This window comes from Eriocheir sinensis, chromosome 43, assembly GCF_024679095.1.
Source record: "Eriocheir sinensis breed Jianghai 21 chromosome 43, ASM2467909v1, whole genome shotgun sequence".
Lineage (NCBI taxonomy): Eukaryota > Metazoa > Arthropoda > Malacostraca > Decapoda > Varunidae > Eriocheir > Eriocheir sinensis.
The window spans coordinates 14,011,201-14,037,394 of record NC_066551.1 but is presented as its reverse complement, the minus strand read 5'-3'; the positions used below and the strand labels follow the sequence as shown (position 1 = coordinate 14,037,394).

Sequence of the window (26,194 nt, the reverse complement as noted above, 5' to 3'; positions counted from 1 at the left end):
ATTCTCCCATACCTCTACGTTCTCTCTCTCTCTACCCCTCCCCTTAGACCCCTCACCATAACTTACCCAACATTTTCCCCCTTGATTTCCTTCCTCTCTACATTCTGCCTTACATCTCCCTTTTCTCTTATCTCCCTCTTCTCCCCCTTTACCTTTCTCTCTCCCTCCACTTAGCCCATTCTCTTTTTCATCTCTCTCTCTTCATCACATCTTCCTTTTACCCTTTCCTTCCTTCTCCCCTCTCCCCATCTTTTCCCCTTTCCCCTTCGCTTTCCCCCTTTCTACCCTCTCCCCCTGTTCTCCCCTCTTCCCTTTTTATCCCCTCTCCCCTCTCTCCTTACTGACCACCTCACTCCAAGACGGCTAAATCTTGTTCGAGGGGAAGGCAGAAGGGAACGGAATTATTACCAAGGTGTCCAGAAAAAAAATGTATTATCTCAAATTCTTCCCTCCTCCCCTCTACTTCCTTCCCTCCAGGGCGACATAAATTTGAAATAATGATGAGAAAAATGTTAATGTGACCCCTCCATCTCTCTCTCTCTCTCTCTCTCTCTCTCTCTCTCTCTCTCTCTCTCTCTCTCTCTCTCTCTCTCTCTCTCTCTCTCTCTCTCTCTCTCTCTCTCTCTCTCTCTCTCTCTCTCTCTCTCTCTCTCTCTCTCTCTCTCTCTCTCTCTCTCGGTCTCACTCATCCATCTCTCCCTCCTCCTCCTCCTCCTCCTCCTCCTCCTCCTCCCTCCCTCCCCCTCCTGTTGTGTTGGTGAATTCTTGTTGTCTCCTTTTTATTTATTTCTTTAATGATTTATTTGACTGAAAATTCGTCACTTTAGAAGTTGTAATAATCGTTAATTTCACGGTTTTTTTCCGGTTTAATGTTTTCTGTTAATGTTTTTTTAGTGAGGTTCAAGTGTTTAACATTTTCTCATCTTTGTTTTTTTTTCTAATCAATAAGTATTTTCTTGTAAGCTTATTTTCTTCTCTTTATATTCCGTGTTCACTTCGTCTTATCGTCTGTTTGTCCATTTGTCTTCCTAACTCTTGATTGCTGTACTACATGATTTTTTTTTTTCACTGTTATCTATTTTCTCTTCTTTTATGTGTGTTTTCGCTTTGGTATGCGTAGTTGGATCTCTCTCTCTCTCTCTCTCTCTCTCTCTCTCTCTCTCTCTCTCTCTCTCTCTCTCTCTCTCTCTCTCTCTCTCTCTCTCTCTCTCTCTCTCTCTCTCTCTCTCTCTCTCTCTCTCTCTCTCTCTCTCTCTCTCTCTCTCTCTCTCTCTCTCTCTCTCTCTCTCTCTCTCTCTCTCTCTCTTTTATTTTTTTTATTTACACTATTACACAATATAGGAGTGCTACATAATCAATTAAGTACAGATAGCACTATAGGCCAAAGGCAGCTTCATTACAGCCGCCTATCTTAAGGCCTGCCTTGTGTCTTTTCACCCACGTCAACCTGCCATTAGCCACTGGTGCGCACACTCCTTGAAGCCTTGCAGAGTCACGCCCTCAAGGTGCTGCTGCGAGGCAAGGAGAGTGTTCCACAAGCCGACGTAGGTGTACAGGAACTGCCGCTGGTAGTGCCATGTCCTGCTGCGGGGCTGGAGCAGTTGTTCGGGGGCAGACGCTACAGCCCTAGTGGTGACCAGGTTCTCGACCCTTGGGAAGGGGGGCGATAACAACCAATACACAGAACACTGTTTGAGTTTTTGTCACTTATTTTCAACACTAATATTTCTATTTCCCTGGACATGGGCTGGGGTGGCTCTACTACCTGCACGTTCAGTGTGTCCTTGTAGCAGAGGGCCACACCCGGAGGTTAGAAGGGCCGAAAAGATGTTAAGTGGCGTGCTCATCGTAGAAAGTGACATTTTACGCACAATTGAAAAGATTAAAGTAAGCAAAGCTTCTGGTCCAGACAAAATTACCACTAGGGTCTTAAAAGAAATCAAACATCAAATTTGTAAACCGCTCTCCATCATATTCAATAAATCTTTAACAGCTGGAAAAGTTCCGTCGGATTATAAACTTGCAAATGTCACACCAATTTTCAAAAAGGGGGACAAGTCTCATCCAGGAAACTATCGACCAATTAGCCTGACATCTATTGTTTGTAAGTTAATGGAGACTATCATTCGCGACAATATGGTGAAATTCTTCGAAGAAAATAATATAATAAATAATTCGCAACATGGCTTCCGTAGTAAACGTTCGTGTTTGACTAACTTACTTGATTTTTTTCACTATATTTTTGAGGTGTTCGATGAAAGCAGATCAGTAGATATCATATATCTGGATTTTCAAAAGGCATTTGATAAGGTCCCCCACCAACGATTGCTCAGCAAACTACTGGTGCACGGTGTCTCGGGTAACATTCACAATTGGCTTGCGGACTGGCTGTCTGAGCGGAAACAGAGAGTAGTTCTAAACGGTGTTACATCTAACTGGCTCGATGTCAAAAGCGGCGTACCTCAAGGATCAGTGCTTGGCCCCATGCTCTTCTTAATTTATGTTAATGATATCGATGATGGGCTCACTTGCAAAGTATCAAAATTTGCTGATGACACAAAAATTGCTACTAAAGTAACTGCGACACTCGACGAAGAAGCTTTACAATCAGATATAGATCGACTTGCACGTTGGGCCAATCAATGGCAAATGAAATTTAACGTTGACAAATGTAAAGTGTTGAAAATTCGGAAAAAATAACAATCGCGTTTGGTACGTAATGAATGGCCAACAACTTTCTGCAGTAAGTAAAGAAAAGGATCTTGGAATCACCATATCAAGCGATTTAAAGCCCGGTCAGCATTGTTCAGAGGTAGTTAAAACTGCAAACAAATTGGTTGGCTTCATCGGACGAGTCTTTAATAATAAATCGGAAAAAGTAATATTAAAACAGTATAATTCGTTGGTTCGACCCCGTCTAGAGTACTGTGTACAGTTTTGATCTCCCTACTACAGAAAAGACATAGAAAAGTTGGAACGGGTCCAACGAAGAGTAACAAAGATGATTCCTAGGTTGAGAAATTTGTCATATGAACAAAGGCTTAAAGAAGTAAATTTATTCAGCCTATCAAAACGAAGAATGCGAGGCGATCTAATAGAAGTGTTTAAAATGTTCAAAGGATTCAGTGATATTAATGCGGAAGATTACTTTACAATTGATCGATCAAATAGAACAAGAAGAAATCACAATTTGAAGATAAGTGATAAAAGAATCTCGTCGCACGAAGCTAAACACTTCTTTTTCAATCGAGTTGTTAATGTTTGGAACTCTCTACCTTGTGATGTCGTTGATAGTACAACAGTTACGGCCTTCAAGAATAGATTAGACAAGTGTTTTGAATCCAACCAGCAACTAAGATATTACTCATTGTCGTAATAACGTTAAGTTCTTTCGAATACTGTCCTTGTCCGCTTTTATCGCCTGGTTAGTGGTAGCAGTAATGGTAGTTCTTTCCTCTTTCCTACATAAATTCCATGCAATTTTTCCATGCTGCATGGTTCTTTTTCCTTTCCTGCCAGCTTTGGCTGGAGGGATGGGGGGGTGGGGAGGAGCCTTCGCCTTTGCTGTCCTTCATCTTCTACCTTTGATTAGATAGTTAGTGTAGCTGGTCACAAACAACCTCGTAAGGACCAGTAGGTCTGCTGTTGTTTGTTCTTCCTTTGTGTTCCTTTGTGTTCCCTGGGTGGAGCGGTCTTTTCTCACCCAGGGGGAATACCCATTCACCCGAGCGTAATTGGCCGGCATACTATTGTCTAGAAAGGTCTCACACACGAATACCACATCCAATCGCTGTTTTAAAACACTGTGGGTTAGTTCCCGATTTTGGTGTGGAACCCCCTGATGTTGGCCGACACAATTTTAAGCTCACTAAGCACTATACTGTGGACCCGGCGGCGAGTACCGGTAGGCGGCGCCATGGTGAGCTGGGTGCGTGGGTGGCAAGACTTGCAGGTAGGGCGGGTACACAGGTAGCTGTGGAGGCCCAATCAACTGTCGCTGAACACTGGAGTGGTGTGGCTGTGGGTTCCAGGCAACACTCCTGAGGGCGAACAGTGTTTCCTGGTTGCTCTGCCGGACTGCCTGAATAAGTTCCTGCTGCCTCCGGTCAGCAAGTCTCACGCTACAGGTAGAGGCGGTGTGCGAGCGCCCCTGGCAGTAATCACACCCTCCTGGACGCCGAGGTTCCTGGCGTGTTGCCGCGTGTGGCTGGCTCCCCTCAAATCGCGGCGGAAGTCTGTACGCGGCAGAAGATCTGGGCGATCCTGAGTCCCTCTTCCTCCCCTTGTTTCGGCGCCCGGGGGGTTGCCGTCTCGTCCCTTCTGGTGCAGGTGCTTGAAGTTGAGACGAGGAGCTGGATGAATTGGAGGGTGGGAGAGGAGTGGGTTGCTGTGGGAGGGTGAGTTCAGATTCAGAGGTAGGGATAGGGCTGTGGGTTGAGGGTGGTGTGGAAGGATCTGGGTGGTAGGAGGGTGATGTGGGAGGATCTGGGCGTTGGGAGGCTGGTGGGGGAGGAGCAGGGTGGGTGGAGGTTGATGGGGCTGGAGCTGGGTGGTGGGAGGCTGGTGGGGGAGGGTCTGGGTGACGGGAGGGTGGTAGTGGAGGGTCCGGGTGGTGGTAGGGCGGTGTGGGAGTAGCTGGAAGGTGGGAGGCTGGTGAGGGAGGAGCTGGGTGATGAGAAGCTGGTGCGGGAAGTTCTGAATTGGGGAGACGGGAGGGAGATTGAGTACTAGGAGGAGTAACAAGGGGGGGAGAGAGAGTGGTAGGGGGAGGAGGATGAAGAGGGCTTAGATTTGCTCCGTTTTCCTTTTCTTGGGTTGGGAGTGGTGTGGATGGAGGTGGAGGCGGGGAGGTACTTTCACCTGTCGTGGAATTTTTTACCTCACTGGTGAGCGTATCTCCGTTATCCTCAAAGATGGCGGCTCCAACCTCAGCCTCGATCTTGTGGGGTTTGACTGAACACGCCACTGTCCTCTGCACGATGTCTTTACTTGCGTGTCAATTATAGACAGCGCCTCTACCAGTACACACCTCTTTTCAGCGAGCCCAGCCGTAACTGACCTGTAGTTAGTCAGGTGGTTCTTCATAGAAGCCAGCTCCCGCCGAAGGCTTCGTGCCACCTGCAGGAGGTCGCCCTTCTCCAAGGTGTCCAGGTCGTCCTCGTACAGTTCCTCAGTCTCTCTCTCTCTCTCTCTCTCTCTCTCTCTCTCTCTCTCTCTCTCTCTCTCTCTCTCTCTCTCTCTCTCTCTCTCTCTCTCTCTCTCTCTCTCTCTCTCTCTCTCTCTCTCTCTCTCTCTCGTGTGCATTTGTATCCACCTACTTGTTAGTCAGTCCGTTGGTCAGTCCTTCGAGTCTGCCATCTGTCTCTTTATCCATCAGCTTATCCGTCTCTCTATCTGTCTGCGTCTGTCCTAATCTATCGCTCTATCTGCCTATCTGTCTGATTCCCTTTATCTGTCTCTATCGATCTGTCTTTTTTGGCTTATCTCTATCTCTTTCCATTTTTCTGTATCTATTTGTATCTATTCATCTATCTATCTATGTGTTTGTCTATCTGTATCTTTCTGTCTATCAAATATATCTATATCAATCTGCACATCTATCTTTCCGTCTATCTACCTGTCTGTGTTTATCTGTCTACGTCAGCCTGTCTATCTATCTATCTATCTTTTTATCTATTTATCCTTATATCTATGTATTTCTATATATCTGTATCTATCTTTCCATCTATTTACCTGTCTATCCATTTTTCATGTTCGCCCATAGAGCCGATAAGGTCTCTTGAGGGGCTCGGTGCTCGGCCCTAGCCAGTTAGTGGCGCGGGCGGATTTCATTATAAATGGCTGCCGTGATTTATGAGTCTTGCTTGGTCCCTGCTGCACCTCAGTGCTCGTATTGACCAGTGTCTCAAACGTTAGGGTTTCTTGGTTGAATACTGCCAGTTGACTGTGGTGGGTCTTGAACCCTGGTCTTAAGGATCACCACGTTGGCGCGTTCACGACTCGCCCATCGCCTTCAACATCTATTTATCTATTTTATTCTCTCTCTCTCTCTCTCTCTCTCTCTCTCTCTCTCTCTCTCTCTCTCTCTCTCTCTCTCTCTCTCTCTCTCTCTCTCTCTCTCTCTCTCTCTCTCTCTCTCTCTCTCTCTCTCTCTCTCTCTCTCTCTCTCTCTCTCTCTCTCTCTCTCTCTCTCTCTCTCTCTCTCTCTCTCTCTCTCTCTCTCTCTCTCTCTCTCTCTCTCTCTCTCTCTCTCTCTCTCTCTCTCTCTCTCTCTCTCTCTCTATATATATATATATATATATATATATATATATATATATATATATATATATATATATATATATATATATATATATATATATATGCCAAACTATCTAGTCTTATAACAATTTGGCTTCCTTTCCATACATTTTTCTTGCAGTAAAGGAGGCAGCTCAAGGCCAAAGTAGATAATAAACAAAAAAAGTCAGCTGTTTTGTAGCCATATTACCTATATCTTCTTTTGTGGCTGTCTGCCTGTATTTTCCTACTTGACTGATTGTCTCTGTCAGGGAATATGCCTCTCTGGATTCCTCTTTTGCCTAGTATACCTCCTCTTGGTTATGTATATGACTGCCTACCTGCCTGGCACCCATCAATCAGTGTGACTGTCATATTGTGCCTGCTTGTATCTGCACCTTTCTTTGCATCGGTGCGATTTTCTTTTTATTTGTGTTTTCTTTGGCTGTCTTTACGTCTGTCTGCTGCTCTCCCTCTCTGCCTGTGTTCTTCTTTCTCTGTACCTTCTCCAATCTGCCTGTCTCTGTCTGTGTGTTTATTTTCACCCTATCCCTCCCGTCTGTCCCGTCTTCCCGAGTGTTTTCCGTTCTACCATCCGGCCTGTCTGTCTATCTGAATTTTTCTCTGCCTGTGTCCTCGTCTGCTTGCCTCGCTGTTTCTCTCCTATACTTTATCTTCTCCCTCTGCATGCCTGTCACTCTTACCGCCTGTCTACCACTCAACCTTTCTATTTCTACTTGTCTGTCTGTTTGTCTGTCTGTTTCTCTCTGCCTGTCTCCTCGCCTGTCTGACTCTCTCCGCCCCTCCATCCAGCCTTCCATCGGCATGCACCTCGTATGGAATATCAATTTTTCCTTCCATTCAAAACAGCAGATAAAAATTCCCTTCCCGTCAATAGTTCCTTTCCATAACCTGTCCTCCGCTCCCTCTCTCCTGCCCTCCCTCCATCTCCTTCCTCCTCCTACTCTCTCTCTCTCTCTCTCTCTCTCTCTCTCTCTCTCTCTCTCTCTCTCTCTCTCTCTCTCTCTCTCTCTCTCTCTCTCTCTCTCTCTCTCTCTCTCTCTCTCTCTCTCTCTCTCTCTCTCTCTCTCTCTCTCTCTCTCTCTCTCTCTCTCTCTCTCTCTCTCTCTCTCTCTCTCTCTCTCTCTCTCTCTCTCTCTCTCTCTCTCTCTCTCTCTCTCTCTCTCTCTCTCTCTCTCTCTCTCTCTCTCACCACCTTTCCGATTCCCCCTTTCCGCTCTCTTCCTCCCCATTCTTTTTCATGCCTTTTCTATTCCATTCCTCCTCTCTGTAGGTTCCCTTTCCCTCCCTCCCTCCCTCCCTCCAGCCCTCCCTCTTCTATAGGCCCGTTCTACTATGAGAGAGAGAGAGAGAGAGAAATATTTAGTGTTTTCTTTTATTTATTTGCATCCGTTTTTTATATAACCGAAACTGGTATTTTATTTTATTTTCGGGGCTTGGAATGCAATATGTCTGTCTCTGCAGCGGGGTTGGGGGGGAGGGGGAGGGGGGAGGAGGGAGGCGGGAGTGGTTGTGTTGCTGGTTGTATATCATTCTTTTTTCCGTGTGTGTGTATGTGTGTGTGTGTGTGTGTGTGTGTGTGTGTGTGTGTGTGTAGCAGTAGTAGTAGTAGTAATAGTTGTTGTTGTTGTTGTTGTTGTTGCTGTTGACATGGTTGTTGTTGTTGCTGCTGATGTTGCTGTTCTTGTCCTTGTTGTTTGCAGTTCATGAAGGAGAAAATTGTAATGTCTGTGGTGGTTGTGGTTGTGTTGGTAGTAGGGTAGTGGTGGTAATGGTGATGGCGGTGGTGGCTGTGGCTGTGTTAGTGGTAGTGGTGATGATGACAATAGGCTCTTGTTATTGTTGCAGATGTCACTGTGGTGGTGGTAATGGTGGTGATCGTGGTGGTCGTGGTGCGATGATTTTGTGGTTTGTCGCTTTATTGGTGTAGCACGTGGCGGTGATGTTGACGATGGTTGTTACTAATGGTAGCGGTAACGACAGTGTTGCTGGGGCTAGTGGTATCTGTAATTGTATAAGTGGTGCTTGTGGTGGTGGTGGGTGTGGTGATGGTGTTGGTGATGGTGATTATAGTGCAGGCAATACTTTAACGGTGATGATGATGGTGGTTGTTGTAGTATGGGTGGTTGTAGTGGTGGGGATGGTGATGGTGGTGTTGGTGGTGGTAATAGTAGTGGAGGTAATGGTGGAGATAGCGATGATGGTGGTTATTGTGGTGGCGATAGTGGTGGTGACAGTGGTGATGGTGGTTCGTGTTGTTGTGGTGGTGTTGATGGTGGTGACGGTGATGATGGTGGCGGTTCTGGTGATGGCTGTGATTGTGGGGGTGGTGATGGTGATGGTTCTGGTAGTGGTTGTGATTGTGGTGGTGGTGACGGTGATAATGGTGGTTGTACTGGTGGTTGTTGTGATTGTGGTGGTGGTGTGGTGGTGGTGACGGTGGTTCTGGTGGCGGTGGTGATGATGGTGATGGTGGTTCTGGTGGTGGTGGTGGTGGTGATGGTGGATGTGGTGATGGTGGTGACGGTGATAGTGGTGATTGTGGTTCTGGTGGTGGGGTGATGGTGGTGGTGGTGGTGATGGTGGTTCTGGTGCTGATGGGCGGTAGTTCTGGTGGTGGTTGTGATCGTGGTGGCGGTGGAGGTGGTGGTGGTGGTGGTGATTGTGGTTATGGTGTTGGGGTGATGGTGGTGGTGGTTCTGGGCGGTGGTGGTGGTGACGGTGGTGGGGTGGTTCTGGTGGTGATGGTTGTAGTTCTGGTGGTGGTTGTGATCGTGGTGGTGGTGGTGGTGGTGACGGTGGTGGTGGTGGTGATTGTGGTTTTGGTGGTGGTGACGGTGGTTCTGGTGGTGGTGGTGGTAACGCTGGTTCTGGTGGTGGTGGTGGTGGTGACGGTGGATCTGGTGGTGGGGTGGTTCTGGTGGTGATGGTGGTAGTTCTGGTGGTGGTCGTGATCGTGGTGGTGGTGCTGGTGGTGACGGTGGTGGTGGTGGTGGTGGTGATTGTGGTTCTGGTGGTGGTGACGGTGGTTCTGGTGGTGGGGTGGTTCTGGTGGTGATGGTGGTAGTTCTGGTGGTGGTTGTGATCGTGGTGGTGGTGGTGGTGATGGTGGTGACGGTGGTGGTGATTGTGGTTCTGGTGGTGGGGTGATGGTGGTGGTGGTTCTGGGTGGTGGTGGTGGTGGTGACGGTGGTGACGGTGGTGGGGTGGTTCTGGTGGTGATGGTAGTAGTTCTGGTGGTGGTTGTGATCGTGGTGGTGGTGGTGGTGGTGACGGTGATTGTGGTTCTGGTGGTGGTGACGGTGGTTCTGGTGGTGGTGGTGGTGATTTTTTTTTTTTTTTTTTTTTACGTTGTTGCCTATTGCGCCGGTAGGCATCTTCCCGGTGGGGCCTGATGGTCGGCCCAAGGCTTCTTCCAGGTGGGGCCTGATGGTCGGCCCAGCCCGTTCTGGCGCAGGCGAGTGTTTATAGTGGCGCCATCTTGCATTGGCTCATGCTGCCCCCCGGAACTCGTTCTTGATTCGCTTGGACGGCTTCCTCTAGAGTCCGGGTTGATGGGTGGTCTTCAGGACAGCATGTGGGTAGTTTTAAGCCACTCGGCGGTGACTGAAAAATCCGAGTGGTAGCGTGAGGATTCGAACCCGCGTCGTCCATCACGCGGCGAATGTGGGTCCAGTACGCTATCACTTCGGCCACCGCCTACCTGGTGGTAACGCTGGTGGTGGTGGGGTGGTGGTGGTGGTGATGGTGGTGATTGTGGTTTTGGTGGTGGTGGTGACGGTGGCTCTGGTGGTGGTGGTGGTGATGGTAGTGATGGTGGTGGTGGTGGTGATGATGGTAAGCTGCACACAGATTTAAACCTTCGTATTGCCTTCATGTTTTTTTTTTGTCGTTTTAATTCTTCTTATATTTATTTCCTCATTGTCCCTTCCATCTTATTTTTTTTTCTTTGAGCTTGGGTAATAAATCTTCGCCTTGAGTTATTATCGTTTTCATGTTCATTTTAATTTCTCCTTTGCTCATATTTTGTCGTCAATTACTTTTTTTTGTGATTTTTTCCTTCTTGTTCCTTCTTCCCTTTCTTCCTTCTTTCCTTCCTTCATTTCTTCTTCCTTCATCTCATTATTTTTTCCTTTATTCCAATTTTCGGGTTTCCTTCATTATTTTTTTTCAGTATATTATTTGCTTTCTTTATATTCTCCTCTATTGTTTCGTATTTTCTTGCTTATGTTCTTATTTTCAAGCTATTTTATTCTCTCTCTCTCTCTCTCTCTCTCTCTCTCTCTCTCTCTCTCTCTCTCTCTCTCTCTCTCTCTCTCTCTCTCTCTCTCTCTCTCTCTCTCTCTCTCTCTCTCTCTCTCTCTCTCTCTCTCTCTCTCTCTCTCTCTCTCTCTCTCTCTCTCTCTCTCTCTCTCTCTCTCTCTCTCTCTCTCTCTCTCTCTCTCTTCCCTTCCTTCGCCTCTATCACAAACCATCCATCAGACTCTCCTTCACACGCACGCTACTCAACCTTCCATTTCCCTCCCTCCCTCTCTCCCTCTTTCTCTACCTCCCTTCCTCCCTCCCTCCCTCTCTCCCTCTTTCTCTACCTCCCTTTCCCCCTCCCTACCTCCCTCTTCCTCATCCTCTCCTTCTTCCCTCCTATCTTCCTACCTTACCCTACCCCTCCTATCTTCCTCTTCTTTCTCCTCTTCTTCCTCCTCCTCCCTCTCCTCCCTTCCATATGGCCCTTCACCTTCGCAGAGTGCCAGCCTCCCTTCCCTTCTATGCTCCGCCCCTCTCGTTGGTAAGATGTATGGCACTGGTATAGGCCTCCACGTGCCCCTTCAGGCGTTTCCCTTCCCCTCTCCCCCTCTTCCTCCCCCTCCTTCTCCCCCTTCCCCTCCTCCTCATTCCACCCATCACCCTGTTTCTATGTTGGAATGTGTTTTCGGAAGTTTAGTTACGCATTTTTTCTCCCTCGCTCCCTCGCCCTTCCTGCCTCCCTCTCCTTTCCTCCTCCTCCTCCTCCTCCTCCTCCTCCTCCTCCTCCTCCCTCACCTTAATGACACCACACCTTGTCTTCTCGTGGTTATGGTTGTTGTTGTTTTGGGTTTTTGTATTACTTTTGTTGTACTATTAGCAAAAGTAGTAGTAATAGTAGTAGTAGTAGTAGTAGTAGTAGTAGTAGTAGTGATGGTAGTAATAGTAGTAGTAGTAGTAGTAGTAGTAGTTAGAGCAAAGGAAAAAAATATAGTCGCTCAGTATTTTTGTTTACATATAGTATATGAATTTCTTTGTTTATATATTTCTAATCAATCTATATATCCATTTAATTTACAAACTTTCCGAATTACTCATGTATTGATTCATTTTTTTTTTTTTCAGGCTGGAAGGCGATAGACTGCTAGTGACGTTGGTAAGTACACTACTCAAGTCTTCTTTTCTTCAAATACTTTTTATTCATATACGCGTTATGGGCTCTTATTTTTCATGTGCATCCTCATCGCTCACATAATAGATAACTGATGGTCGGGCCGTTGTTGTAATGTCGCGGGTGATTTTGTTTTTCAGTGGGGCCTTTTTTCCCCATTGCTGTCCTCACGCTGGTCCGCGGTGATCCATTTGAAACTTTGTGGCAGAGACAGGGCACAGCATTACAGACACCGTTGCCTGATTGTCGTACTCAGAGCATAGCATTTACCTGTTTCTGACGCCTAACTATTGCCAAGAAACATCAGGATCTAACCCTTTTAACGATGACTATAAATGAGTTTCGTTATTGGAGCCCAGAAGACAGTTTAGGGGTAGGAAGTCGAGAAATATAATCGGCTGAGTACGACAGTCTGGCAACGCTGATTACAGAGGCCCAGAACATGAGACAAACCAAATGTTGCAAAAAACAGATCAGACACAGCATAACCTAACCTGCTACAACACAAAAAACTACAATCAGAACGAAAAAAGAAGCTTGAGTTTAGCATCACAAAGGGACAATTAAGGCACTCTGTACACCCCAAAGCATCTAGCACATCAAAATAGCTTCAGTACAGCATTACAGGTGCCCAAAATAACTTAAAACACGAACACTTGACAGGCAGCGTGTGGGTGATATTCGGTCACTTGAAGCGGGTTGAAAATAGTCAGTCGACGGTGGGACCTGAACTTTGGACCCTCGCGTTCACCACTTCCGTCCCCTGTGCGTGTGTGGGGACGGGGTAAGGGAGGCGTGTGTGTATGTGTGTGTGTTTGGGGGGGGGGGGGAGGGGGAGTGTGTGTGTGTGTGTGTGTGTCGGGGGGGGGGGAGTGTGTGTGTGTTCCCTTGGGATGCCGTGAGATCCGGGCCCGTGTCTCACAAGCCGCCGAATTCTCGTCTGGGGGATACCATCTTGTAAGGAAGGTAAAAGAAAAAGCTACTTGTCTTGTGGAACAGTTTGCCTGAAATTATCGGCCACCTTTTAAACAATAGTGTGGTTTGGAGTTTGGAGGCAAGAGGACAGGAACAGCTAACGGTAAATAGAATGTGTTTTAGACCGTCTTCATATTTCTTCCTGCTCGGTTGGAGAATTTTCTTTCTTAGTTCAAAATGCTAAATGAAAGACAACAAAGCTCGTTTTTATAGTTGGTTAAATTTTGTTCAGTGTCCCTTCTACAATCTACATCTCTCCTTTTTTGTGTGTATATATATTATTGTCTTCATCCAGTCTCTCTCTCTCTCTCTCTCTCTCTCTCTCTCTCTCTCTCTCTCTCTCTCTCTCTCTCTCTCTCTCTCTCTCTCTCTCTCTCTCTCTCTCTCTCTCTCTCTCTCTCTCTCTCTCTCTCTCTCTCTCTCTCTCTCTCTCTCTCAAACATCATACTCTCCCTTCTTTGTAGTTTCGTCCCGTCTTTGCATATTTATTGTCTCCTCCTTCTCCTCTTCCCCCCCCCTCCTCCTCTTCCTCCTCCTCCTCCTCCTCCTCCTGCTCTTCACTTTTTACCTAACCTCTCTTCCTTTCCTCCTTGAAGCCGCCACTCCCTCCTCGCCTCGCCCTCCACCTCCTCCATCTCTCCCTATCATTCCCTCCTTCCCCCCTCCCTCCCTCCTTCTTGCGGGCATCGGGTACCCGTCTGGTTGTGTATATAAAAAAGGAGAGACTAATACAAGAGAGGCAACCCACCACACGCCACGGCCAGTAATGGGATAAGAGGAAGGGAGGGAAGGGGAGGAAGGGAAGGGAAGGGAAGGGAGGGAAGGGAGGGGAGAGATAGGTGAAGGAGGAAAGCGCTAGGGGAGGTGACAGAGGGACAGGAAGAAGAGGAGGAAAAACGGGGAGAGAGAGAGAGAGAGAGAGAGAGAGAGAGAGAGAGCGGGAAAAAAATGAAGGGAAAATGTAATACGAAAGGAATGGAAACTGGTGCGTAAAGATGGAAGAGATTAGTGAGAGAAAGAGAAAGAGAGAGAGGGAGAGAAAGAAGGGAAAATATCATAGTAAATGTGAACTTTATACAATGGAAAATCTCTCTCTCTCTCTCTCTCTCTCTCTCTCTCTCTCTCTCTCTCTCTCTCTCTCTCTCTCTCTCTCTCTCTCTCTCTCTCTCTCTCTCTCTCTCTCTCTCTCTCTCTCTCTCTCTCTCTCTCTCTCTCTCTTTTCCCTATATAAATGGGTATTCTTATCCCCGTTGCCTTGCCAGAGGGGAGCAGAACCCACACTTGAGGGGAAATTGACACTAGGAGATAAGGGAGGCACACTGACCCCCTCCCCGTCTCCCCCCACTTCCCTTTTTCCCCTCCACTTCCTCCTCTCCTCTCCGCTCCACTTTTTTTTTCCTGTGTTTTCTCCCCTTGCTTCTTCCTCTTTTCTTCTCCCTTCTCCCCTTTCCTCTTTCGTCTCTCCTTCCCCTTCTCCTTTGGTTTCATCTCTCCTCTTCTTCTTCTCTTTCTCCTTTTTCCTTTTTTTCCGGTGCCCTTTTTACATATTTTTTCCCTTTATTAACCATCCCTTTTCGTTTTTCTGATGTGGGACTCAGTAAAAAGCAACAGAGAGAGAGAGAGAGAGAGAGAGAGAGAGAGAGAGGGGTAGTCAGTCTTTCATCTTTTAGTCATGTTTGTTTTACGAAATTAAAAAAAACTTTTGGAATTATGAAAAACGAGAACCTGAATACCAAGAAAATAAAATGATGACGCAAATCTTGGAGGATATACACAAAATACACTCGTTGAATATTCCAACTTTCTTCGCATACATAAATTCAGCACTCTTTTCCGTTTCTTCTTTTCGTTCATTTTTTTTTCCTTGATGTTCACCTAAATCTCTTCCTCCTCGTCCTCCTTCTTTTTCTACTTCTCTTCCTCTTTCTTTTCCTCGTCCTTTTCGTCCTACTCCTCCTCCCCTTTTTCCTCTCCTCCTCGTCCTCGGCCTCCTCCTCCTCCTCCTTCTTCTTCTTCTTCTTCTTCTTTTCATTTTCATTTTCCTCCTCCTCCTCCTCTTCCTTATTCGCCCCCTCCTCCTCCTCCTCCTCTTCCACATTCTCCCCCTCATCCTCCTCCTCCTCCTCCTTCTTCTCCTACAATCATCTTTTTCTTCTCTTTCCTTCTTTTCATTTTTTTCCTTGATGTTCACCTAAATCTCCTCCTCCGCGTCCTCCTTCTCTTCTTTTTCTTCCTCTTCCTCCTCCTTCTTTTCGTACCTGCCAATTAACCTGTGTATCAAGGGTTTAAAAATATCACAAAATCCACGTCCCTATTTCTTGGAGTTGTGTAAATATGGCGTCCTCTGAACCGAAAAAGGAAAAATAACTGGAGCGCTCGGCCATATCCAAGTGTAAAATATCGTTGTTTTGGTACAGCCGGGAATGTTATAGCGCCGTGTGTCTCTTATTCTCGTGTGATTTTTCCTTTTCCGTGGTGTCTTATTTCAGGTTTCTTTTCTAGTTGCTTCATTTTAGTTTGTCTTTAATTTGTCTTTAGTCTTTAGTTTGTCTTTAGTTTATCTTTGGTTTGTCTTTAGTTTGTCTTTAGTCTTTAATTTGTCTTTAGTTTGCCTTGTTTTAGTTTGTCTTTAGTCTTTAGTTTGTCTTTAGTTTGTCTTTAGTCTTTAGTTTGTCTTTAGTCTCTAGTTTGTCCTTAGTTTGTCTTTAGTCTTTAGTTTGTCTTTAGTTTGTCTTGTTTTAGTTTGTCTTTAGTCTTTAGTTTGTCTTTAGTTTGCCTTTAGTTTGTCTTTAGTCTTTAGTTTGTCTTTAGTCTTTAGTTTGCCTTTAGTCTTTAGTTTGTCTCTAGTTTGTCTTGTTTTAGTTAGTCGTTAGTTTGTCTTTTAGTTTGTCTTTAGTTTGTCTTTATTTTGTCTTGTTTTAGTTAGTCGTTAGTTTGTCTTTTAGTTTGTCTTTAGTTTGTCTTTAGTTTGTCTTAAGTTTGTCTTGTTTTAGTTAGTCGTTAGTTTGTCTTTAGTTTGTCTTGTTTTAGTTAGTCGTTAGTTTGTCTTTAGTTTGTCTTTAGTTTGTCTTGTTTTAGTTAGTCGTTAGTTTGTCTTTAGTTTTTCTTTAGTTTGTCTACAGTTTGTCTTGTCTTAGTTAGTCGTTAGTTTGTCTTTTAGTTTGTCTTCAGTTTGTCTTTAGTTTGTCTTTAGTTTGTCTTTTAGTTTGTCTTTAGTTTGTCTTTAGCTTGTCTTGTTTTAGTTTGTCTTTAGTTTGTCTTTAGTTTGTCTTTTAGTTTGTCTTTAGTTCGTCTTTAGCTTGTCTTGTTTTAGTGTGTCCTTAGCTTGTCTTTAGTTTGTCTTTAGTTTGTCTTTAGTTTGTCTCTAGTTTGTCTTTAGTTTGTCTTTTAGTTTGTCTTTAGTTTGTCTTTAGCTTGTCTTGTTTTAGTGTGTCTTTAGTTTGTCATTAGTCTTTAGTTTGTCTTTTAGTTTATCTTTAGTTTGTCTTTAATTTGTCTTTAATTTGCCTTTAGTTTGTTGTAAGTCATCAATTTGTCTTTAGATTGTCTTTAGTCTTTAGTTTGTATTTAGTTTGTCTTTAGTTTGTCTTAAGATTGTCTTTAGTTTGTCTTTAGTTTGTCTTTAGTTGTAGGTTTTCTCTAGTTTGTCTTTAGTTTTTCTTTAATTTGTCTTAACATTGTCTTTAGTTTGTCTTTAGCTTGTCTTAAGATTGTCTTTAGTTTGTCTTTAGTTTGTCTTTAGTTTTAGGTTGTCTCTAGTTTGTCTTTAGTTTGTCTTTAATTTGTCTTTAATTTGTCTTTAGTTTGTCTTTAGTCTTTACTTTGTCTTTGGTTTGTCTTTATTATGTCTTTAATTTTAGATTGTCTTTAGTTTATCTTTAGTTTGTCTCTAATTTGTCTTTAGTTTGTCTTTTGTTTTAGTTTGTTTTTAGTTTGTCTTTAGTCTCTACCTTATCTTCAGTTTGTCTTTAGTTTTAGTTTGTCTTTAGTTTGTCCTTAGTTTGTCTTTAGTTTGTCTATAGTCTTTACTTTGACTTTAGTTTGTCTTTAGTTTTAGTTTGTCTTTAGTTTGTCTATAGTCTTTACTTTGACTTTAGTTTGTCTTTAGTTTTAGTTTGTCTTTAGTTTGTCTATAGTCTTTACTTTGACTTTAGTTTGTCTTTAGTTTTAGTTTGTCTTTAGTTTTAGTTTGTCTTTAGTTTTAGTTTGTCTTTAGTTTGTCATTAGTTTGTCTTTAGTTTGTCTTTAGTTTGTCTATAATCTTTACTTTGACTTTAGTTTATCTTTAGTTTTAGTTTGTCTTTAGTTTGTCTTTAGTTTTAGTTTGTCTTTAGTTTTAGTTTGTCTTTAATTTGTCTTTAGTCTTTACTTTTACTTTAGTTTGTCTTTAGTTTTAGTTTGTCTTTAGTTTGTCTTTAGTCTTTATTTTGTCTTCAGTTTGTCTTTAGTTTTAGTTTGTCTTTAGTTTGTCTATAGGCTTTACTTTGACTTTAGTTTGTCTTTAGTTTTAGTTTGTCTTTAGTTTGTCCTTAGTTTGTCTTCAGTTTGTCTATAGTCTTTACTTTGACTTTAGTTTGTCTCTAGTTTTAGTTTGTCTTTAGTTTGTCTTTAGTTTGTCTTTAGTTTTAGTTTGTCTTTAGTTTGTCCTTTGTTTGTCTTTAGTTTGTCTTTAGTCTTTACTTTTACTTTAGTTTGTCTTTAGTTTTAGTTTGTCTTTACTTTGTCTTTAGTCTTTATTTTGTCTTCAGTTTGTCTTTAGTTTGTCTTTAGTCTTTACTTTGACTTTAGTTTGTCTTTAGTTTGTCTTTAGTCTTTACTTTGACTTTAGTTTGTCTTTAGTTTTAGTTTGTTTTTAGTTTGTCTTTAGTCTCTACTTTGTCTTCCGTTTGTCTTTAGTTTTAGTTTGTTTTTAGTTTGTCTTTAGTCGCTACTTTGTCTTCAGTTTGTCTGTAGTTCTAGTTTGTCTTTAGTTTTCTTTAGTTTTAGTTTGCCTTTGTTTTGTTTTTTATTTGTCTTATTTTAGTTTTGGCTTTTCTTTTCATGTTGTCTTATTTAAATCTTTCTTTTTTTCATGTTGCCTTATTTTAGTTTCCTGATCGGCCTTGTTTCTCTGGATTGCTTGCTCTTGTCTATATCCTTAATCTTGCGGTATCGTTTTTTTAGTTGTATCGCTGCCTTTTTTTTTTTTCTCGTTCAATATTTTTAGTTTTTTATCATTCTTCCCCATTTCTCTGACTTTTTTTGTTACCTTATTCTAGTTTCTGACCTGCCCCGTTGTTATTGTTTTTCTTATATGTTTCTCCTTTCCTCCATATCTTTAAGCTTGCACGAACTTTTATTTTTATTTTATTTCTTGCTTTGTTTTATCGTTATTCTTTTTTTTTCCTCTTGCGATATCTTTAGTTTTCTGTTTTCACCTATAATGTTTTTCCTCCTTTCCGCCTTGCTACTTTATTATCTCGTTGTTTGTCTCATGTGATGTTTTAGTGTCTTCTGTGTCTTATCATTCTCTCTGCCTCCCTTTTGTCCTTTTCCTTATTCTCGTTATTTTATTTTCTTATTATTCCCACTCACTTTTTTTCTACCTGCTTTATGCATACAGTTTCCTTCCTTTCTGTTTATCTCACATCTTTTATAGTTTTCTTCATATTTTCCTACGATGTTTGAAATTTTCCTCTTCCTCCTCGATTTTCGTCATCCCTTTAAAGCTTTTCTTCTGCTTCATTTATCTGTTTTATCTCTTTCTGTCCTGCTTATTATTCTTGTGCGATTTGTTTCTTTCCCGGTTTTAGTTTCTCCTCTGCATCATTTTCTTCTGATTTTCTCGCGCATGTCCTTCCCTCCCTCTTTTTACGATGTTTGAATTTGTTGTTTTTACTGTCGAAGGATTTTTCTTTCTTATTATCATGCTACTTTTTAGGTTTTCTCACAATTTCTGCACGATTTTTCTCTGTCCCTTTTTGATTTCCCATTCACTTCACTGATCTGTGTTTTTTCTTTCACTTATTTCTTGCTCGCTATATTCTCATGCGAGTTTTTGGTTTTACTGCTTTTGTCGCTGTTTTGCTTTTTGGGGTTTTTCTATCTGCTTTATTAACCCTTTTTTTATCTGCCTTGCTTTATATTCTCGTACGATTTTTTTTTTTGTATTTCCTTATTTCTGTTCGATTTTTTTTTCTTTTTCTATCACGATTTTTCTCATAGCCATTTTTAGTTCATCATCATTTTCTTTTTAATCTGGTTTTCCACAATTCTCCTTTCTGTTCTGATTTTTTTTATTCCTATACGATTTCTTTCTTGGGGATCTCAGTTTTTTTTTCAGATTTTTTTTTCTCTCCCTCTATTATTTTTCTCCAAGTTTTAATCACGTGTTTCAATTCCAAGTACCTCAGTCTTCTCATTTTCAATCATTGGCAACTCTTTTTCCTTTTATATTGAAGCTTCTCTCGTGCTCATTGATTTTACTGGAAGGCTTTGTTATCTTTTTTCAATGTTTACTCTTGTTTTTGCCCTACTATTGTGACACTTATTTTTTTCTTTGCGTTTTTATTTTGCTTTGTAATATTTTGACTCTCTGCTCTTCCTTTGACATCATACCTTTTGTCTTTCCATGGCTTACTTTGCCATATAATTTTGACCTTGTATGTAAGCTTTTTTATTTTCACATATCTTTCATTTTTATAATTTCTTCCCTCCTTAATTGTATTGTCTCGCCCTTTTCCTCTTTTTCTCCCATATCTCACCTCCTCCTCCTCCTCCTCCCCCTCCTTTCTTTTTCTCCACCCGTCACACGCATACCTTTTTCTCGTTCCTAGCCTCCCCAAAATTTCTTATCGCCAAACCTGTCTACCTTTCCCACAAGCTCCTCATCCCTTCCTGTTTTATACTTTCCTGAATTTTAGCCCCTTCTTTTTCTTCATCTTTCCTCAACATCTCACCCAGTTCTTCTTTCCCTGATCTCTTATTTAACCTCTCCGTTGTCATTTCCCTAACTTCTTCCCTAAAACCATCTCTAACCTCTCTCTTAAAACTAGTATCTCACGGAGAGGCGAATGCTGACGAATGTTGCGATTTTGGGGCTTCGTCAGGGTTCGTCAGGTCGCAAACAGTTTTTCTTGTCGCAAAGAAATTTTGAAAATGTTCAAAATTTCTTTGCGAATTTATTTTTTCGTAAACAATTGCAAGCGTTTGCAAACGGTTGTAACACGTGTCGTTAAAGTTCTCTTTTAGTTCGCAACCACTCTCTGACCCAAACAGTCTTCCTTTTCTTCTTCCTTTCTTTTGTTTCTTCGTCTTTCCCTCTCTCCTGCTGCAGGATAGCTGAAGCAGCAGCCAGACAAAGCAATTCTTCCTCAAGGGCAACAGCACGTTAGGCTTCTTCCTGACAAATTCATTTCCATATTCTGGAAATCCATCTTCTATATCTTCTATATAGCTTCTACAGGCAAGTCTTCTGAGCTCTGTCTTCCACAGTGGTAAGGAGAAATCTGAGTGGTGGGAAGGGGTTGCTCACCCTTTTATAGAGTTGGGTCCATCAGTTCCAAGATTCGCCTGACATTCGCCTGGTATTTTGCCTGGAGCTGGCAAAAGGTCCCAAACGTTCCCAAACAGTGGCAAATAGTTCCTAATCGTCAAAACCATTGTCGCTAACATTTGCTAACAGTCGCCACTGTTCCACTAATGTCTTTCGCAAACACTCTCACAAACATTCGCATGAATGTTCCTAACTGTTGCTAAGTTTCGCTAAATGTCGCTAAAGACAGGCGAATCCTGATTTTCGCCAACATTCTTCAGAAAAGTTGACAAATCCGAAAATCTCAACGTTCGTCAACATTCGCCTCCCCGTGAGATACTAGCTTAACCCCTTCCCTAAACTCTTTCTCAAGCATCTTTGACCTCCACCATCTTCCTTAACTTCTCCTCTTTCCTTTAACGACTCACCCCCTTTCCCCTTTTAATTTCGTAGTCTCACCCCTTTCTTCCGGTCTCTCTTCCCTCCTCCACACTCTCCGTTGCCTCTTCCCTCTAAATTTTCTCACCCAACCCCATTCTGCCTCATCTCACTCCCTGCCCTTCCCTCTTTCCCTACACCCCTCCCTTCTTTAATTTCTTAGCTCTCTTTCTTTCCCATTAATTTGTATGCCTCAACACTTGCTTGCGCCTCCTCCTCCCCGCCCCCTTCAGGTAGCCAGCTGGGCCCAGGTGTTCGAGGTGATGCCTGTCGCCCAATTACTACCTGAGGGCGTGAGGTGGTGAGTTTTTACCTTGATTTACGTAGCTCGTGACGAATCAAAATGTCACTTATTGCGTTGCTGTGACGGTGGACACACACACACACACACACACACACACACACACACACACACACACACACACACACACACACACACACACATACACACTTAAGAAATTAAAAGTTCATATCAGTTAGTCAAGAATATCATCAAGAAATTCCCTTTGAAAGCTCTTTTTACCACTTCCTTTTCATTTTCTTTAAGTCTTAGAACGAATCATATTGAAATACAAGTCCCTAAAAATGAGCCAAAGCCGGAACGCAAGAATCTGAATGAGGTCGGATGGGAAAGGGAGAAAGGAGAGAGGGAGGGAGAGGGAGGGAGGCAGGAAAGGAAGGAGGACTAGACGAAGAAAGGAGGTTAAGGAGCAAAGGAGGGAGGGTGACGGGGAACAAGAAAGGGGGAAAAGGAAGGGGAGGAAGGAAGTAGAGAGGGATGAAAGGAGCAAAAGCGACTGAAAGGAAAGGAGAGAGTAGGGAGGGACGAAGGGTTGGAGGAAGGGAGACAGTGAGGCAAGAAAGAAGAAGGGAAGAGAAAGAAGAAAGAAAGGGAGGAGGAAACCGACGTTACTAACAATCTCTTCTATCGTTAAGAAAACCTTTCAGCCAATTAACATGGAGAGTCTGGACATGAAGAACGGAGGAGGAGGAGGAGGCGGAGGAGGAGGAGGAGGAGGAGGAGGAGGAGGAGGAGGAGGAGGAGAACTAGGAGGAGGAGGTCGAAGAAAAGTAAAATGAAGAATATTAGCGTACGGATAAGAAAGAGAAATTGGAAAGAGAAGAATAATGAATGAGTGAATGAGAAATAATAGTAAAGATGGAATTCATAAGGCAAGAAGAATTATTAAAAGCAGAGTATGAACAACGAGGGAGACAAGCCGTGTGGAAATGAAGGAAGAGAAAGATTTGCACGACTGGAGTAAATGAGGAGCAGGGGAAAATAAGAGGAAGAAGATGTAAGGAATATAGGTTCAACTTGAAATCATAGACAATTAGCGCGCCAGAGAACAGGAATTAGAAGGAGGAGCTGGAGGAGGTGGACGTCAAGGCTGGAAGTGAAAAGAAAATGAGAAAGAAGGAAAGGAACAGACAAGGTTATGCTGCCAGAGGACTCATTATCTGCAAACAAGGAAAGGAAGATGACAGAGGAGGAGAAACCAACGAGAATGTAGAAGTCAAAATCTTAGTTAGTAATTCAAACAAAAGAAATGTGAACTTCTTTTGACCGCCACCACCACATCCTAGACCACCACCACAAGTACCACCACACCACCACCACTACCACCCCAACTACCCGTACCACCTCTACCACCTCCACCTCCACACCACAAACACCCCCTACCGCACTACTCTCACCACCACCTACTCCACCACCACCACCACAATCACTACCACCACCGTCCTCATCACCACTATTACCTCTACTACCACGATCACCGTTATAATCACCACCACCATCATAACCCCCACCACCTCCGCCACCACCCCCTCTACCACCATCATCCCTACCACAAGGACATTCACATATGAACTCCCGCTCTCCCCGTTCTTCTTTTCCTCCCCGATCTCCCCCATTCGTAACCACCTCCCCCTTCCTCTCTACTTCCTCCCCAACCTCCCCACCATCCTGTCGGTCACACGGCCAGTTGTAAAAACACAAAATTTCAAAGATTCGGGAGTGACGTGTCTGTCAAAACTTTGGGGGACGTGAAGAGAGGGAAGGAAAAAGGGAGACGGGAGGAGAGGGACAGGAAAGGACCGAGAAAGAGGGACAGGAAAAGGAGGAAAGTGAAAAGCAGAGAAAAAGGAAAAGTCAACAAAGGTAGTTTAAAAGGAAGGTAGTAGAGTGCGGATTAAAAAGGAGAGGAGGAGGTAAAGGATAGAAGGACAAAGAGTGGAGGATAGGGAAGGTGGAAGGGGATGGGAGTGGAGGAGAGGCGGGTTAGTGAGAGAGAGAGAAAAAGGGAAAATGGAGAAAACGGCTGAGTGACTGACAGAAAAAGCAAGAAAAGACAGCGAATATGAGGAAATGGTGGAGATAGGAGGTAGAAATGTAGTTATATAAGTAAGTAAGTAAGGGGGTAGGTAGATAAACAGGTAGATAGATGTGTGGGTAGGTAAGTAGGTAGCTAGATAGATAGATAGGTGAGTAGGTAGATTTGTAAATATAGAGATAAGTAGGGAAGTAAATAGGTTCTGAAAGTCCTTGTTAGAACTGAAGATGAATCATTTATATATTTTCTGAAGTTTATTTTATATGGACAGCTGAAAATAAACCTTGAAAGAAAAAAAAGTGACCGCCACGACTACCACCACCACCACCACCACCACTATCTCTTCTTCCCCTCCGTCACCTCCACTCGGGGAAAGAAAACACTTCAATGGACACAAGAATTTAAGCATTTCCACAACACGGAAAATGTCACCTCCCTTCTCTTTTTTCCCCTTTCTTTTTGTGCGTCTTTTTTTTTCCCCTTGAGCACCTTGTTGTCTTTACCTCGCCAGCCGGTATCTTAAGTTGTCTTGTCGTGGATGTGGTTCTGTTCGCCTGTTGTGTTAAAACGAGGAAAGAAAGAAAGAGAGAGACGCAGATTCCTAACCCGTTTTTCTTTTTACTCATTTAAACTCCTTCTCCTTCCTCGATTGTTTTCTTTACCTCCTCCACTTTTTTTCTCTACTCCCTGTTTCTTTTAATTCTTTCCCTTCTGTATTTATTTTCCTTCCTCATTTTAACCTGTTCCTCTCCTCGCTTGTTATTTTTTCCCTCTTTTCACACTTTTCTGGTCTCGATGTATTTCCTTTTTTTTCACATCTTTTTCTTTTCTACTATAAATTATCTGACTGCCACTCTTAATCTCCTCCTTTTCTTTTCAGTCTTTTCTCTACTGTTTCTTTCTTTCCCCTTTTCGTGTATTTCCTACTCCGTCTTAATTTATTTTTCTACCTGTCCTTGTTTCTTTCTTTCATCTCTAGTCTTTATTTCCTCTTTATTTTATTCTTTCCTCCTTACAAGACATTCCGTCCCCCCCTCCCTCCTCACTCATTTCTCTACTCGTCTGTTTCTTTCTCTTTCCTTTCCTCTCATTTCTCTATCTCTTATCTGTTTCTATTTCACTACTTCTCTTTCTACTTATTTCCCTCAATATTTCATGCCTTTTCTCTGCTCTTCTGTATTTGTTCTCTTTTCATTTCTTTCTCTTACTGTGTAGCTCCTCTTTTCTCCTTCCCACTTATTCAATTTCTCCTTTTAACTCGTTTCTGATATATTTCCTTTCATAAGTTATTTTCTGCTTTTGTTCAGTTCCCCCTTCCCTTTCTCTACTTCTCTCTTTTTCCTTTTTCTTCTCCTTCTCAGACATTGTATATACCTTTTCCGTATAAATATTTACCCTGTTACTCATTTCAAACGTTCTGTATCACCTCCGCTAGTCTGAAAACATACCTCTGATCCTCTTTTTCTCACATATTAACTCTCTACCCCTTTACCTTTAACGCTTACCTCACCTAACACTCCCTAAGCCTATTATCAACGCAGCAAGCTTCTATTCCAACTCTTTTTAAGCTCGACCTCTCCCTTAGACCTCTCCCTTTTCCATCCCCTTACGTTTCTTTTCTCCAACGTAAACTCCCCTAGCTCTTCATCCCCTTCTTTGTCAGGCCCTCATCACCCTTTCTTCCGTCCACCCCAGCAGCCCTGTTACCCCCTGTCACCCCTTGTCGCCCTTGTCACCCCTGCCTTTACGTCGGGTGTCAATGGGGTGCCAGCCAACAGTAGGGAGTCTTCTGTGGTGCCAAAATAAAACACGATGGAAACGACAACTGAAAAATGGGTGAGAAAGGAGTAAGAGAGAGAGAGAGAGAGAGAGAGAGAGAGAGAGAGAGAGAGAGAGATGTTTCTGTATAATATGAGAAATGGAAAATACTAAGAAAGTGGAGGTAAGGAAGTGTAAGAGAAGAAAGAAAAAAAAGACGACTGGGCAAAAGAAAAAGAATGGAAGGTAGAGGAAGGTAGACGAAGGAAAGGAATGGAAGAAAAGGAAATGAAAGGGAAAGAAAAAGAAAGGAGAGGAGAGGAAAGGGGAAGTAAGAGAAAGAAAGGGAAATAAAGACAAAGGAATGACAAATATTAGAGGGCAAAGAAAATGACACGAAAAGAAACAGGAGAAAAAAGGGAATTCAATAAAATAATAAAGAGGTAACGAGAGGAAAGGAAAATAATAAAATAATGGAAGTGAAGGGAGAAAAATGGCAGTGAAGGACAGGAGTGGAAAGAAGGAAGGAAGAAAAGAGGGAAGGGAAGGTAAAGTATATGAAAGAAAAGGAAGGCAATGGAATGAAAGGAAGGGAGGGGCAAGCAAGGAAGTGAAGGGAGAGAAATGGTGGAGATGGATAGGAGTGGAACGAAGGAAGGAGGAAAAGAGGGAAGGGAAAAAAGGAAGGGAAGAGAAAGGATATGAAAGAAAAGGAAGAGAAAGGATATGAAAGAGAAGGAAGGGCAATGAAATGAAAGGAAGGGAGGGGAAAGGAAGGGAAGTGAGGGAAAGGAAGAAGGGTCAGAGGGTAACCATTCTAAAACCAACTTCCGGTTCAGACACGTGCATACCTTCACACACACACACACACACACACACACACACATACACACGCACACACACACACACACACACACACACACACACACACACACACACACACACACACACACACACACACACATTCCCCCGCTTCCACGCATATTATTTCCTCTTACTCACTCCCTCTTCCTACTCCCTTTACTTCTCCTCCTCTTCTTATCGTCTTTTTTTTTCCTCTGCTTCTTCTTCTTCTTCTTCTTCTTCTTCTTCTTCTTCTTCTTCTTCTTCTTTTCCTTCTCCTCCTCCTCCTCCTCCTCCTCCTCCTCCTCTTCCTCCTTCTCCTCCTCCTCCTCCTCCTCCTCCTCCTCCTTCTCCGCCTTCTCCTCCTCTTCCTCCTCTATTTCCCCATGACAGTAACACCTCCGTAGTTCCTCTTTCTCACTGCGACCAAGAAGAAGTGGAGGAGGAGGAGGAGGAGGAGAAGGGGACAGAAATAGGAAGATAAATGCGGCGTTACTTAGCAAATGGAGGGAAGGAGGAAGGGGAGAGAGAGAGAGAGAGAGAGAGAGCAAACCTTATATATTTACCTACAATAGTGTAACGGAGCCACCGAGGTACAGGAGGCGGCGGGACCCTCAC

General features: G+C 43.3%; 2 protein-coding genes across 5 annotated transcripts in view; one reads left to right on the top strand and one right to left on the bottom strand.

The window, feature by feature from the left end:
- The window catches only part of LOC126980191 (discoidin domain-containing receptor 2-like), a 274,256-nt gene that overhangs the window by 89,637 nt on the left and 158,425 nt on the right, over positions 1 to 26,194 (top strand). For all 4 annotated transcript variants that reach the window (XM_050829813.1, XM_050829814.1, XM_050829811.1 and 1 more), the window contains one exon: positions 11,668 to 11,698. The gene's annotated coding sequence lies outside the window, so the exon portion shown is untranslated. The remainder of the gene's footprint in view (positions 1 to 11,667; positions 11,699 to 26,194) is intronic.
- On the bottom strand, positions 1,443 to 5,374 carry LOC126980210 (putative uncharacterized protein DDB_G0290521). The gene is made up of 4 exons (XM_050829845.1): positions 5,319 to 5,374; positions 4,429 to 4,695; positions 3,903 to 4,121; positions 1,443 to 1,650 (listed from the first exon to the last, which is right to left on the bottom strand). Exons 1-4 carry the CDS (start codon positions 5,372 to 5,374, stop codon positions 1,443 to 1,445), a joined length of 750 nt encoding a protein of 249 aa, XP_050685802.1.